Here is a 15,324-nt window from a genome sequence, read left to right as displayed (position 1 = left end):
TGTCCCCGATGTCAGCGCTTCCCGTCTTTTTTCTTCTCCGCGACTCCTCTTCTTTCTTCTTGCTTCTCTCATGGATGCGGCCATGTTTTCTTCTAGCAGGCGCATCTATGACGCGGCTGCTGCTGACGTCATAGTATGCACGGCAAGGAAGAAAACATGGCCGCGTCCATGAGAGAAGCAAGAAGAAAGAAGAGGAGCCGCGGAGAAGAAAGAAGACAGGACGCGCTGACATCGGGGACATCGTGAGCAGCGCTGACATCGGAGGGTGAGTACATAAGTTTATTTTTTTAAGTGGGTACATTTTTTTGTAATAGACTTGTGTATAAGCGGAGGGGACGTTTTTCAGCACATTTTTTGTGCTGAAAAACTCTGCTTATAAACGAGTATATACGGTATATAAATTTGGTATCCCTATGATCGTATTGACCCAAAGATTAAAGAGGAAGAGTCATTTGGAGCACAGAATGAAAGCCGTAAAAACAGAGGCCACAAGAAAATGCTGCAAGTTTTTTATGCCATGTTGCTGTTGCGCAGGACTTTTGTGCTTTGGTTCAATTCTCTTCTCCTGCAGATGGTAGCTGCAAATAGGTCTGTGAAGGAGGAGATATTTTGGAATTGATTCTTTCAGGAAGTGTCGGCGTATTGCAAGATACTTCCATTATTTCTTCTTTCTATTACATCCCTCCAGATGGCTTGAGGGAACGATTTGGGTTTTGGCAAGCCATGTGCTCTGTCTATGGTTAAATCACATTCTGATGCATTGGGGACCATGCTGGCAAATAGATAATTCAGGAAGTCATGCAAGTCATTTTTACACATTATGAAATTCCTCTATTGTGTTGTTCCTTCTAGAACGATCTTCAATGTTGGCAACTTTGTTTTTGAGAGAGGAAAGTTCCTCTTCTACAGAGTTGGTGACATCTACTATTTCATTCTGTGCTGAAGTAATTTCCGCCATTTTGTTTTCTATATGGGTTGTTCTGTTACACAGATCTACTATTTCTTGTTGTAAGTTAGAGAAAACTGAATAAAGTTCAGAATGGATTGATACCTTTAGATCTACAATCCATTCTCTCATCAGGTTTTCAGTTTTGTGGTTATTCTGGGTATTCTGGGTTGTCAAACTTCTTTTATGTACCATTATTTGTCGTGAAGTCTGTTTCCCATGTTTTCCTCTTTTTTTCTGGCTAAATTCTGCTCCTGCACCTCCACGATCATGCTTGCGCCATTTAGTGGGGACCAGAGTGCAGGCTTAAAGGTGGAGAGTTCTGCTCCTTTTGCCTGGTTTTTCGCAGCCTTTGCCATAAGGTACATTACACTCGGTTTATGCAGCTCACGCCAAGCACTGATGCCTGAATGCTGTGTGCCAGTTAGTCAGTGCCATGGCCATGTAACTTACTACTAATGCCTATCGCTCCATGCACTGCTAACCATGCCGCTATCTTCAGCTACAAATTTTAACCCCTTCACGCACAAGGACAATGTACATAGTAGTACAAAGGATGGCAAAAATTACAACGTTTTCTCATACAAAAGGTTTTAATTTGTTAAAATCTATTAAAACATATTAACAATTATATTAATTTGGTATCCACGTAATTGTACCAACCCAAGGAATAGAGAAAAGTTGGCATTTGGAATGAAAAGTGAAAAGCGTAACTACAAAGCCTAAAAGTGGCTCAAATGAGTTGTTTATCTTTATATAAATATCTTCTAAACGTATTGCAGAAACGCATGCAAACATCTGCGTTGCATTTGGCTGATTTGAAAGTGTATTTCTTTATTGCTAAATGTATAAGCAGCTGTGTTAACATTTTCACGGCCGCTTACCCTTCCAGCAATGAAGAAAAACTCTTTCACACCAACCAAACCTATGGCAACATGTAAAAATGCATGCAATTCTACAATGTTTTTCATAAACGCATTGCAAAGTGACCCGCGGAAGGGATATGGGTGGTGGGAGAGAATGTTTATTATTGATAAATATATCTTTGTCCTTTTTTATGCAATATAATATACACAAACTATTGCCGTACTTCTATAATTACTTAAAAAGTTAAGAAGTACAATTTGTCCCAAAGAAAACAAGCCCCCACGTTCGGGAGAAGTGACAAAAGGTTAAATAAAAATGACACTACTGTTATTGGTGGTGGGAGTTCTTTTTAACCAATTTTATTTCATTATGCTGCTGCCAATTCCCCAATATTTGCATATAAGAGCTATGTACTAGGAGTGAGAGGCTGTTGGCTTCCTCTGAATGTCACTGATCTGGTGAGGAGCTCTCCTCAGGGCTCACGTCATCAGCTCAGCAGCACCGCGACAGCCAATCTCAGCGCTTCCCAGAGCGGCTGTGTCCTCAGCGTGCCTGCCCGAGCTGCGCTCTCATTGGCGCGCTCTACCTCGCCTCTGATTGGGTGTCCAGAGAGATGGGCGGAGCTGGGAGCAGCAGTGTTTTGCAGGGTGAAAACCTCCCAGCTTCCGGCTTTAGCTCTAGTCTATCCCGTTCCGCGGAGACACAAAGGCACAGACCTGTGTCACATCATGTGAGCTGCCGCTGGACTTGTCATGAGCCCGCAGGAACCCGAAGGATGCTCGCACTATGGACAGCGGCTGTCGTTGACTTGCTGTTGAGACAGGGGCGCCGCTGGGGCGAGAAGGTGGATTGTGGCTACTGAATGACAGCCCCGCAGCCCCATCATGGAGGTGGTGGGAGACTTTGAATACTGCAGGAAGGACCTGATCGGGCATGGAGCCTTCGCCGTGGTGTTTAAAGGGCGGCACAGGAAGGTAAGCGACCCCCATTCCCAGGGCTGGCTCAGCTGACGGGAGGCCAGTGCGGGGGCTTCCTTTGTGTGCCTGACTATAAGGGATGATCAGGCTACAGGGGTGCTGGGACCTATATCATCACGTGACCTGCCCCTGCCTGGCAGCCACAAGACAGGGTGACAGCTGTCAGTGCTCTCTGCTGTCCTAATATATATATATATATCTCACCACCACCCACATTCATCTCTACATAAGCTATGATGTAGCAACTGGGGAGATCTAGCAAAACTAAAAAAAAGTTGGAGATGGTATCAATTTGGGCAGCCCCTCCACTTTCCTGCGTGCTAGATTGTATTTTTGTTTGTTGGTAGGCATGTAACCCTGGGCAGGTGTTTTTTTTTTTTAGATCTGGACATGTGGATGGGGTGTACTGCAGCCATATACTTATGAATGATGGCAGAAAAAGATTTCCTGCTTAAGCTAAAAACGCAGCTGTTCTTTACACATTGGGATCATTATTTTTACATGCAGCTTTTTGAAATCTGTGTTGCATTAAGCTAAGTTTTCCATCATAAACAGCAAAAACAATAGTCCAGCAGATGGCATCTTTTTTTTTTTTTTTCTGCAGTAGGTAACAGCCCATTAAAGTCCATGCAAACAGAAGACCTTTATTTTCTGCTCTCCTTAAACAAGAGTGTAACGGAAATCCCAGGCACAGTTGTGAACAGCTCCTTAGAGGGCTGCTCCACTTCCCTCACTTTACTGACGTTTATTGTGGTTGATCAAATTCACCTCTAGGTGAATATAAGTCTTTTGTGTTTTTTTTTTTTTTTTAAACCTGACCCGGTCACACACATATGGGGTCATTTGAGACATTAAACCTACAATCTAAGGACTTGAAGGAGGTTTATGCCCAAATTGTCCTGACAAATCCTTTACTGGTATCACATCATGTAGGGTTCTGAAGATGGAGTGGTGTTTGCCCAATCACCTGTATAATTAAAGGGGTTGTCTGGTTTAATACTTTTTTGTACTCTTGCCCCAGGTGGTTTAAAAAAATAATAAAGAAATAATACTTGCCTTGGACTGTCTTTCTCTAGACAGATTGTAGATGCCAAAATTCCAAAAATAAAAACAAATATGTAATAAATTTACATGAGAAACACAGATGAGAAGAATGTGCATTAATATATGTTACTACATTTTGTCACATTCTGAAAAACAAAATGTCAACAGCATTTCTAGAGCTTTTGATAAAAAAAAAATCTTGATCACTGTTACTAGTAGGAGGCATCTTTTACTTCTAAAGTGTCAGTCTTGACCATTTACACTTTTTACTACAGTGTTTACTGGGCATCCCTCTTCATGGTATCTATGAAGGAATGACCTGGTCCACTTATACTGCTTTTATATTAATTGGTCTGGGGTCTGTGTAAATTATTGTACAAATGAAGTATTTGGTTTCTGGGGGGGGATATTTAATGCTGTGACATTTATCATCTATGCGGGTGGCTGGTGCTGGGTACTAGTGCGGCCCCTTGACTGTGATATGGCAGTGCTTTCCATTCACATTGATGATGCAGGTGTAATTATTAGTGAGAGCTGGTAATATTTTTCTGATGTGGAATCTACATGTGAATGTCCCTAGTGTCTTTATGTTGTAATGAAAGTGTCCTCCACAGGCTTATGTCTCATGATATGGATTGATGGAGAGCTCTTTAGCTTAGGGATTTGTGCTCAGTTTGTGAGATAGGGCTGACACAGCTACTATGACTGCTGATGTGAATGCATCATGTCCTTTGGCTGGTCATTATCCTCTTCCTGCATTGGTCACATCTGTTTTGTTAACTATCACATTCACCTGGAACTAATAACTAATGGTTATCCTAAAATTTCCAATGGTAATCCATTAGGTGCTATTTTTATATGTTACATGTGAGATGAACTATTGTGTTTCTCATATGCATATAAACCATTGTCTGATATCAACCAAGTACTAAGATCAGGGGAAAGTGTCTTAGAGCTAGGGGTTAGACTACTGGGTCCCCTAGTAGTGCCCCATCAGTGTTTTATATGAATGTAGTCAATGACCAATACTTCTTTCTCTTCTATGGCACTTACCGGAGACCTACCTGTCCTTGGATATAGAAAAGTCACCCAAAAGGAACACATTCATTGTTTACAGTGGCAGTAGTAGGGCTATACATAATAGAAATTAAAGTGAGTCTGCCTTCTGATCTTTTACATGCTGTCTGCAGCACTGTATTTTATGGTTACAGGTTCACCCAGTGGTTGGGTGCTAAGTGAGAAAGTTGACTTTGTGTTTTCATATCTTGTATGCAATGAAACATTTATTCCAAAATGACATTTGTTAATGTCCTGTCTCATGATATCCATTCAAGGAGGTGGAGGAGATGAACCATGCGGGTCAAGAGCCACCTCGCCTCCACCCGACTGTTTAAACTCGTAACCCCACCCCCTTCCCGGACGTCACGGTCCTCTTCAGCATGATCCTCACAGCGTGCTTGTGAGTTCAGCGCTGGTCACCTTTACAAATATACCAAGCATGCGCCAACCTCGGCCCTTGCAATGTGCATTGAAGATGAGGTCTATGTAGCTGTCCAGCGTTAGCGGGATATGTGTAGGAACAGCAGAGAACTCACAGGCACACTGCGGCTGTGCAAGGATCATGCCAAGAAGAACAGTGATGTCTGGGTAGCGGGCAGGTTTATGAGGTTAAACAGCCGGGTGGAGGCGATGTAGCTCTTGGTTGAACTCCCGTCTCCTTGGCTGGATCTCAAAAGAGACCGGACATGAATAAATGTCATTTTGGAAGAAATGCTTCATTGCACCTTAGGCATACTTGGATGGTTGTCCATAAAGTACTGTTTGGGGGGGTTCTGATGCGACAGGTTTGTTTTTGGTTTGGATGCATTTAAAAAAAAAAAATGTAAAAAATATGTGACTTGCTCACTCCTCAACTCTCAGCCCCCACCTTTATGCTCCTGTATAGTTCCTCCCTCCACCACTAATGTCAGCTCACCGTGCTGTAAGCTGTGTGAGTGAAGGGGCAGGAGAGAGGAGTTGTACCCAAGCAGAAAGGTGGGGGCTGAGAGCTAAGGAGTGAATGTGCAGCACCGACATATTACAATTTATTTATTTTTTTAAATTCAGCTAAAGCAAACCAGGGATTTGCCACAGGATTCTGTCAGGGTGAAAGGTAAATTAAAGCACACAATTATATTTTAATGCGAATGCACAGAAAAAACTGCCTGTCAGCAACCTGTCTTTAGTGAAGTTGAGGTCTCTGGTGACAGGTTCCCTATTAGTGTTTTATAAAGCTGCAACGATATCACACTCCAGTTTTGTAACGGAACTGGCAGGATTATCCAAATCCAGCACATAAAAAGTCTTTGGTTGGAAAATATCCCTTCAAGGAACCCTCTTTATTTTGAGCAATATTTTTATCACTTTGACGCGTCATTGCTATGTTTTATACGTAGTTGTGTTAATAATATTTATCTTTAACTTCATGCCAATGACGGGGCACAGATGTCTGTAAGGGATTTGGCACACAGGTGAGAAGTTTCTGCCAAGGTTTTAAAGCAGGGCAACAAGTGTTATTATGACGTTTGTTGGATTGCTTTTGTTTCTGTGGAAAAGTTTAAAGTTTTAATCTTTTCTTTTTCGGTTTAGAAAACAGACTGGGAGGTGGCGATTAAAAGCATCAATAAAAAGAACTTATCAAAGTCGCAGATACTACTTGGCAAAGAAATCAAGATTTTGAAGGTAAGGTTTGCACCTTTTTTGTTTTTTTTTTTTTTGTTTTATGAAAACAAAGTGACAAGTGGGGGTTACCGTTATCCCTCCATACCCAGCCATTTCCCAATCAGTGTGCAGCTGCCATTACTTCTAAATGCAACGGTTACTTGTAGACCCCCAATTAATTTTTGGTGTGAAGACAAATGTTACTTGAAGGCTTCATGCTGCTGCTTCTTGGGAATGTGTGAATTCACATAAAGTGCGGTACTTTATGTGAACTCAAAAGTTGCATGGGTGCATATAAATCTATAACTCAGTGTCCTTTGCTATTATTACTAAATATCATCTTTTTAATATTCAACAAGCTCCTTGATCCAGATTACGGCTCAGCGCAGCCAAATTGCAATGATAAACCACTGATTGCTTAAAATGCAAATGAATGTCACAAAGAGGATTATTCTGCCTTTGATAAAACAGATGCCATGCAATACTGGGGAGGTAATCCCTTTAATAATTGGTTAATCTCACAATAACACTCAAGTTTATAATATGTTTCCTGACGATAATAAATTACTATGTATTTACAGTAAGGAGGTTGTCCTTGACTTTACTGTCGGTGACCTATCCATAGGTCATCAACATGTGATCTTCTCAGTTCCCTATGTAGCAACTGGGAAAGTTGCTGTAATCTCTGTCCAATACACCTTAGTTGGACTCTGGCTGCTACACAATGTAAAGATATATACACTCAAACACTTAATGTCAAGGGAAAAATTCAGTAAAGGTTGGTACCTTTGCCATGCTACCATAAAGTCATTTACTGTGATAAGTTTAAAACGTGTATAATACAGAAGACACCCACCATGTATGCATTCCAGTACAGCCCAATTCACTTGAATGAGACTGAATAGACCATGGGAAGGATATACTTGATGTGACTAATGTCTGCTTTGGGCAATAAATCTAAAACAAACCCTAAGGATAGGTGATTGATTTTTTTTTTTAAACCAAAATATCCCTGTTAGCTTTAACCTTGCTACCTCCTTAGGAAATAAAGTGTTAAAGGGGTTATCCTGGTTTAATTTTTTTTTTTAGGGCCAGGCTGGGGAGGGATAGTTAAACATAATAAACATGGACTTACCCCCTCCGGCGCCGCCGATGTCCCGCGCCGCGGTCACTTCGATCCGTGCCCCTGTAAACAAACAGGGGCACGGAAGCCGCGCACAGGGAGCTTCCGGTCCGCGATGTGGACGGCTCCTCCCATCCGTCCCTATCTCTCAGCGTTGTAAGCGCTGGGAGATGGTGCGCATGGGAGCTTCCGGCCGGCCGGAAGCTCCCTGTGCGCCGGTGTTATGAAACCGGCGCACGGAGAAGACGGGCCGCGGTGCGGGACATCGGCAGCACCGGAGAAGGTAAGTACATGTTTATTATGTTTAAATAGCCCTCCCCAGCCCGGCCATAAAAAATTTTTTAAACCCGGATAACCCCTTTAACCCCTTAACGCTCTGCGCCGTAGCTCTACGGCGCAGAGGTATAAGGGATGTATGAAGAGGGCTCACGGGCTGAGTCCTCTTCATACAAAGGTGGGGGTTTTTGCATTTTGCACAAACCCCCACCGCTAATAACCGCGGTCGGTGCTTGCACCGATCGCGGCTATTAACCCCCTAAACGCCGCCGGCAAAGTCGCCGGCGGCGTTTAAAAGACGGCGGCGCGTGGGCGCCGCCATCTTTTTTTCGATCGCCACGCCCCCGAACGTCATCGGGGGGCGGCGATCAGTTGCCATGGTAGCCTCGTGTCTTCTTTTGACACGAGGCTATCTGGCAGCTGCATATTCGTTACAATGAGCCAGTGGCTCATTGTAATGAATGTGCTGCAAAAATGCCATATATTGCAATACAGAAGTATTGCAGTATATGGTAGCAGCGATCTGACTATCTAGGGTTAATGTACCCTAGATGGTCTAAAAGATAGTGAAAAAAAAAAGAAAAAAAAAAGTTTAAAAAATAAAAAAAATTAATAAAATATTAAAAGTTCAAATCACCCCCCTTTCCCTAGAACGGATATAAAACATAACAAACAGTAAAAATCACAGACATATTAGGTATCGCCGCGTCCCAAAATGCCCGATCTATCAAAATATAAAAACGGTTACGGCCGGCGGTGACCTCCGAGGCGGGAAATGGCGCCCAAATGTCCGAAATGCGACTTTTACACCTTTTTACATAACATAAAAAATGAAATAAAAAATGATCAAAATGTCGCACAGACCTCAAAATGGTAGCAATGAAAACGTCGCCTCATTTCGCAAAAAATGACCCCTCACACATCTCCGTGCGCCAAAGTATGAAAAAGTTATTAGCGTCAGAAGATGGCAAAAAAATTTTTTTCTTTTTTGTACACATTCGTTTAATTTTTGAAAATGTATTAAAACACAATAAAACCTGTATAAATTTGGTATCACCGCGATCGCACCGAACCAAAGAATAAAGTAGGCGTGTTATTTGGAGCGAAGAGTGAAAGTCGTAAAAACTGAGCCCACAAGAACGTGACGCACGTGCGGTTTTTTTTCAATTTTTCCACATTTGGAATTTTTTTTCAGCTTTGCAGTACATGGCATGTTAAAATAAATAACATTACGGGAAAGTAAAATTTGTTACGCACAAAATAAGCCCTCACACAGGTCTGTACACGGAAAAATGAAAAAGTTATGGATTTTTGAAGTTGGAGAGCGAGAAATGAGGCGAAAAACCCTCCGTCCTTAAGGGGTTAAGTAGCAGTCTGGTGCTGCTGATAATGTCTTCACAGGAGATGAGAAAAAGTGCTCAAAAAAGGAATCCCCTTCATCTTTACTCTACAAGCAACATTTAGTATAGAAAACGTTCATGATGTTACAATTTAACTGTTGACTTGTTGGCAGTGTTTTTTTTTCTTCTACAGCCTTTTGTGCTAAATTTTATCACAACATGCCACAGGGCTTCTGGAAAAACTTCTTTTGGGCTGACAAGTTGGAGCTATTTGGCCACAATACATATTTGTATGCCAGAGCCTCTTAAAGTGTTCAGTGTTGCCGGACTAGCGTGATTAGGATCATTATTATTGTTATTTAAGCTCTGCCATACATCAATTTCTTTTTATCCGCGCACAACGCCTTTAAGAAAACTATATTTCACAGGTTCGTGCAAGCTACCATTTTTGTTAAATAATGATGTGGTGGAACCTGTTTATTCTTTTTTTGTTGTTGTTGTCTGGCCTAAAGACCAGATTTTCTTTTCTTTTTTTTTTTTATTATGCCCCAATATATAAAAACAAAGGGTTCACTAAAAAAATATATAGTAGTAATTGTAAGAATCCCTATCCGTATCACATGATTTCTGATCTATTTCCCAGTTGGAGTGCCTTACTATTTATACTGCCAGGGCTGAAAGCGTGGGAGTCATTCTTCATTTGCTCCACAACACAGAGATGGTTATGCAAGCATCTCTCCTCCCCTCTGGTTGTGGTCATGAAGTGTTTTTAGAGTTTTACTCCCTCTCTGTCTCTGGAATATCAGGAATCCTGGCGTGGAGACAGAAGATCTTTTCAGTGAATGTAAACAGTTGTAGCATGGCTCATAAAATGAGGATGTTTTTATCTTCTAAAATCTCCATGCCTTGAAACTATAACTGAACAGAACGTATAAAGTGTAAAATTTTATTAGAAAAAACGATGTGTGGTAGAAAACATTTGTATATTTTGCTGTAATAATAATCTTTATTTATATGCCGGCGTCATATTCCGTAGCGCTTTACTAATCATAGGAGACATATACAAATATAATACTACATTACAGAGTACAAACATTCATATTGAACAATAGGAATGAGGACCCTGCTGCCAAGAGCTTACAGTCTGAGGATATAGGTGTGACACAAGAGGTATAGGGGTTGTACAATATTCCACTAGGTTACCAGATGGTGTCCAAGTGATGGAAGAAAAGTTGGCGTTTCTTCATCACTTGGACACCATCTGATAACTTAGTGGTCATGTGTTAGTTATTCAGCATTTTATCGTTGTGGCACATTATTGAATGTACCGATTAACAGTAGCATGTCTCTACCAAAGAGATTATTATTTCATGTCTGCAACTCGCATTGCTTAACCAGCCACATCTCTTGTCAATAATTCTGTATTTTCACACATATGTGTTTGTCACTGTTTTGAATTGTAAGCCGCTTTAGGGTTTTTAAAATTGATATATTATAGTCTATTTTGCTCATTAAAGTATATATTTATTACATACACACATCCATCTTTTCTTATAGACTTATATCTTCTTGTGTGATGTCACATTACATTAATTGCAAACATTTACAAAAAATAGGCTCCGTGCAATGATACTCCTAGTGTGTACACCGGTCTAGTACTATGGGCTCTCACTCCCCATCAAACAACGTCTTTTAAGCAGATGACCAGACCATAAAATGCAATCAAACATTTTTTTTATATATCCAAAACATTCAGTGACATGAAACATATATACATCACCAGGCCTTAGGCGAAATATGTCAATTGTCCACAAGAGAAATGCACGCTAGGAGGCAATGGCTGTTCACTGAAACGCCCACAATGTCCTGAATGACAGGTCCTTCAGCTACTTAACATTAAAAAAACTATAAAGTTGAATATATGGGAATCTCTGGGGAACAATTTTTAGCTAAAAGAAAGGTGTCGGTCAGTTACTAGGGCTCTATGGGAAGTTGTCACTTCCTGTATTTGTGAAAAATGTGGTGACAGTTCCCTTTAATGTTTAAGAAATGTGTTCCTGCTATATAAACTACCTTTTGATTTTACTGTAAATAGGGATTTTGTATACGTTGACCACAAGGGATAGAAGCGGGTTTAATAGATTATTGTGAATTAAGAGTCGACTGACATTTTAGTTACCATAGAGATCAATAAACTATAATTTAGCAGCCGTTCACACTGCAGGGCACAGTGTAAAGTCTGTATCTATCCACATGGCAATTTTTATGTAATCTCTCAGGGAGGGCAGCGTGATAAAGGAAATATAGTGCTTGGCTTTTGAGACGTTTGTGTCTTTTAAGATTCCCGACCCAATCAAGCAGTGTGTTGGTAATTTCTTGTGCCTGAATGACTTTATATATCATAGTCCCAACTGTGTTGACTTGCCAAAATACATTATTGCTCTAAGGATATTACACTTATCATGTACACAAATTCATGTAACTCCATAATATCCTGGGTTTCGTTAGGCTTCCGGCCGGCCACGCCCCCACCCTTCCCTATTCCCAGCACTGTATAATTCTCAGCCGGCCGGAAGCTGGACACAGAGCATCTTCCGTGCCCCTGTTTGTTTACCTGCAGCACAAGCGTTAACATTTGCGTTTGTAAATGTTAGTGTGAACAGCTGTTTAATTAGGCAGCTGTCTCTTCAGCTGTTGCAATGCGTTTTTAAATGCATGCTTTTAGATGTGACGTGTGACTTCACCCTCGGGTGCGTTTTTCAGATGCAGTTTTCAAAGCTAAAAGCATGTGTGGATAATAATGGAGGAGGAGATATAATTGAGAGGTGCTTCTCTTCTCTGTAGTGAAGACCAAAGAGCTGTTAAACTTTCATGGGAGTAAAGGAAAGCGTACAGGACAATGTATTCAATCTGATATTTGATTGTCTAATGTGATGTACACAGTAATTTGATAGTATCGCTGTACCTGACATCGGTTGCTGTTTGTTACCTTTGACTGCTAACAGAGTCTGTTTGCGATCTGCACCCACCTGAAGTTTGCTAGAGAGTATTTGGCTGTTCCAGAAGAGTATTAGGAAATTGTCATTTGGTCAGATGAAACCAAAGTAGAACGGTTTGGTAGAAACACAACTTGTCATATTTGGAGGGGAGTGAATAATGAGTTTCATCCAAAGAACACCTTACCTACTGTGAAGCATGCTTTGGGGCTGTTTCTCTGCAAAGGGACCAGGACGACTGATCCGTGTACATGAAAGAATGAATGGGGCCATGTATTGTGAGATTTTGAGTGCAAACCTCCTTCCATCAGCAAGGGCATTGAAGATGAAACGTGGATGGGCCAACATATCAGCAACAGTGTGTGCCAACCTTGTAAAGACTTACAGAAAATGTTTGACTTCTGTCATTGAAAGCAAAGGATATATAACAAAGTATTGAGATGAACTTTTGTCAATAATATTTGGCAATAACCTGCTTAAATGGGCATTCCATGTGAGTTGGGAATCACCGAAAAGGGTAGTGTAGAGGGGGACATATACAGCATCTTGACTAGAGCATGGGAATTAAAGGGATATTTTCATGAAGACAAGATTTTTAAATATACTCAGAATAGCAAAATAACACATTCTCTAATTCAATGTTATTAACAAAAATACATAATTTCACAGATATAATTCCAACCTGTCTCTTTATGGGTGGACATAACAGATTCATTTCATGAATAGCTTTTCTGTCTGCTCGATGCAGTATGATCTCAGCCCCTCCCCCTCCATTACAAGAGGAACTCACACATAGACCCTTCCTGCCAGCAAGCAGCATTGTGCACAGACTTACTCTACAAGCCACAGGCAAGATAAGTTCTTTATCAAAGGGGAGGCACACTGTGTGTATGTTAAAGCTCAGATGTAGCAAAGCTGTAGTGTGTCTTTGTGTGTTATACATATCTCATGAATCTCATCTTTTCTCATGTGTCTGATCTATCTTTTTCTATGTGTCAGATACTAGTGAATGCGTAGATGCTAAATAAGTGTAGATAAACCTGGACCCAGATAATCTAATCACATAGTTGGCACACAGCATCTCATAGCACAGATGAATTATGAAGTGTCTGCTTAGAGAGTCCACACTCTGGACTTTTACACTGACCAACACTGAGTGATAGGAGCTAAAACGGCAATAAAACAGTAAAGTAATGTGTTAGAATGATCTTTATTGTGTAACATCAGTAGGGGATTAAAGCTTTAAGAACTATCTTTCATGGGAAAACCACTTTAATGAGTATTATTTTATTGTTGTGTTAGGAGCCCTATGTTCCTCAAGTGTATGAATATTATTATTCCGGTCCATCCATTGCAGCTGCTAGTTTTGTACAACAATTTTCCAGGGCGGCCTTGTATCTTTTGTTAATGACCACAATTCATATGTAGGCATACTCTAGCTTGGCCATGTTTCTAAAGCCTCAACAGACTATTAAATCCTTTTGTCAGTGAATATACATTCCCCTCTAACTTTTTTCTTCTTCCAATAGGAGCTGCAACATGAAAACATTGTGGCTCTTTATGATGTGCAGGTAAGATTCCTTTTTAATGTTTTCAATGCATGGCAAAGCAGTACATTAAAGTAGGTCCCTGGGTTCTCTCTTACCTGTTATACAATATAATAATTTCTTTATTTATATAGTGCACACAGATTATGTAGCGCTGCACAGAGGTTGCCAAATCGGTCCCTGTTCCCATGGGGGCTCACAATTTAATCGGCCAAAGTATGTTTTTGGAGTGCGGGAGGAAAACGGAGGACCCGGGGGAAACCAATGCTAACCTGGAGAGAACATACAATCTCTTTGCAGTTGTTGAACCTGGGACTTGAATCCAGGTCCCCAGCACTGCAAGGCTGTAATGCTAACATATCCTTCTTCTGGTCTACCCTTCATAGCCTTATTTCTTGATGAGCCTGTAGTTTTCGGAAAAAGAAAAACTACAATATAAAGTATGAGGGACTTTAGAGGACAGCCTGATAGGTAGTGGATCTTTCACTGTTACCAAGCTGCGTTTTACAGATTATGGCACTAGTGCAAAGTTCAAGAGTAGAGCTACAAAACTGCAAACCACATTGCTGCAGAAAAAGCCTTGTACATAAATCCGCTCTGAATAAGTGATGGCTCCACATTACTACCCATTGTTGTACTTATGATACTGTACTTGTGATACTGTTTTCTTATGTTTTGCACATAAGCACTTTGTTCATTGGAAAATTGACTACTTTACTTCTATCAGTTTCCTGCTGATATTTTATGTATATTTTATGTGCTGTGTATCTTATGTCCTTTTATACAGGGGCACCACCTTACATACACAGCTGTTTGGAGTTGAAAGAATTTCCCGTGGGTTTTTTTTTTTCTTTGCTTTTTACTATACCTGCATTGTTTTTACAGGAGTAATCTTATTCTCTCTGTGATTGATTGTTCTGTAAAATTCCCTGGAGCCCTCTGCAGATACATCACTATACATGGGGATTTGTTTTCAGGAAAAGAGGAGTCAGACAATACAAGGCCATTAGTTGCATTAGCTGTCATGTTTGGTGAGCGGGATATATAAATCATACAAGTTACATAACTTAAAGACTGGGCGTATAGAATCTGAAAGAATTGCCAGAAATGCAATTGGGCCTGGATATAAATGGCACACACAGTGATGGAGGAGATGAAGGCTTATTGTTGTCTTGTAACTTATCCATAGAATACCTGAAACTCATGTGCCTGTTTACTTGGGAATAGAAACCTAATGATCAAGCTTTGGCTGCTTCTCTAGCATATAATGGTCTAATATGTAAATGGAATTTGGGTAGAAATCCTCTTTAACCCACTTTTCCGTTTTAGCATTTCTGTATTTTACTCCCCTCATTCCAAAAGCCTTAAATGAAATCTACCACTAGGATGAAGAAATGTAAACCAAGCACACTGACATACTTTTAATTTCTTTTAATTTCATAACCCTGTTTTTAAGAAAAAAAGGCTTTAAAAATTATTCAAATCAACCTGTGGGGTTCCAATTACAC

The 15,324-nt window shown here is 40.6% G+C and overlaps 1 protein-coding gene across 1 annotated transcript in view; it reads left to right on the top strand.

Moving 5' to 3' along the window:
- Positions 1 to 2,430: 2,430 nt before the first annotated feature.
- ULK2 (unc-51 like autophagy activating kinase 2) overlaps positions 2,431 to 15,324 on the top strand; it is a 69,388-nt gene continuing 56,494 nt past the window's right edge. Inside the window, exons 1-3 of the mRNA XM_072136413.1 lie at positions 2,431 to 2,787; positions 6,463 to 6,555; positions 13,799 to 13,840. Of these exons, the coding sequence (XP_071992514.1) occupies positions 2,698 to 2,787; positions 6,463 to 6,555; positions 13,799 to 13,840 (225 nt within the window). The 5' untranslated portion in view covers positions 2,431 to 2,697. The remainder of the gene's footprint in view (positions 2,788 to 6,462; positions 6,556 to 13,798; positions 13,841 to 15,324) is intronic.

Source organism: Engystomops pustulosus, chromosome 2, assembly GCF_040894005.1.
Source record: "Engystomops pustulosus chromosome 2, aEngPut4.maternal, whole genome shotgun sequence".
Classification (NCBI taxonomy): domain Eukaryota; kingdom Metazoa; phylum Chordata; class Amphibia; order Anura; family Leptodactylidae; genus Engystomops; species Engystomops pustulosus.
This window is presented reverse-complemented; position numbering and strand designations above follow the sequence as displayed.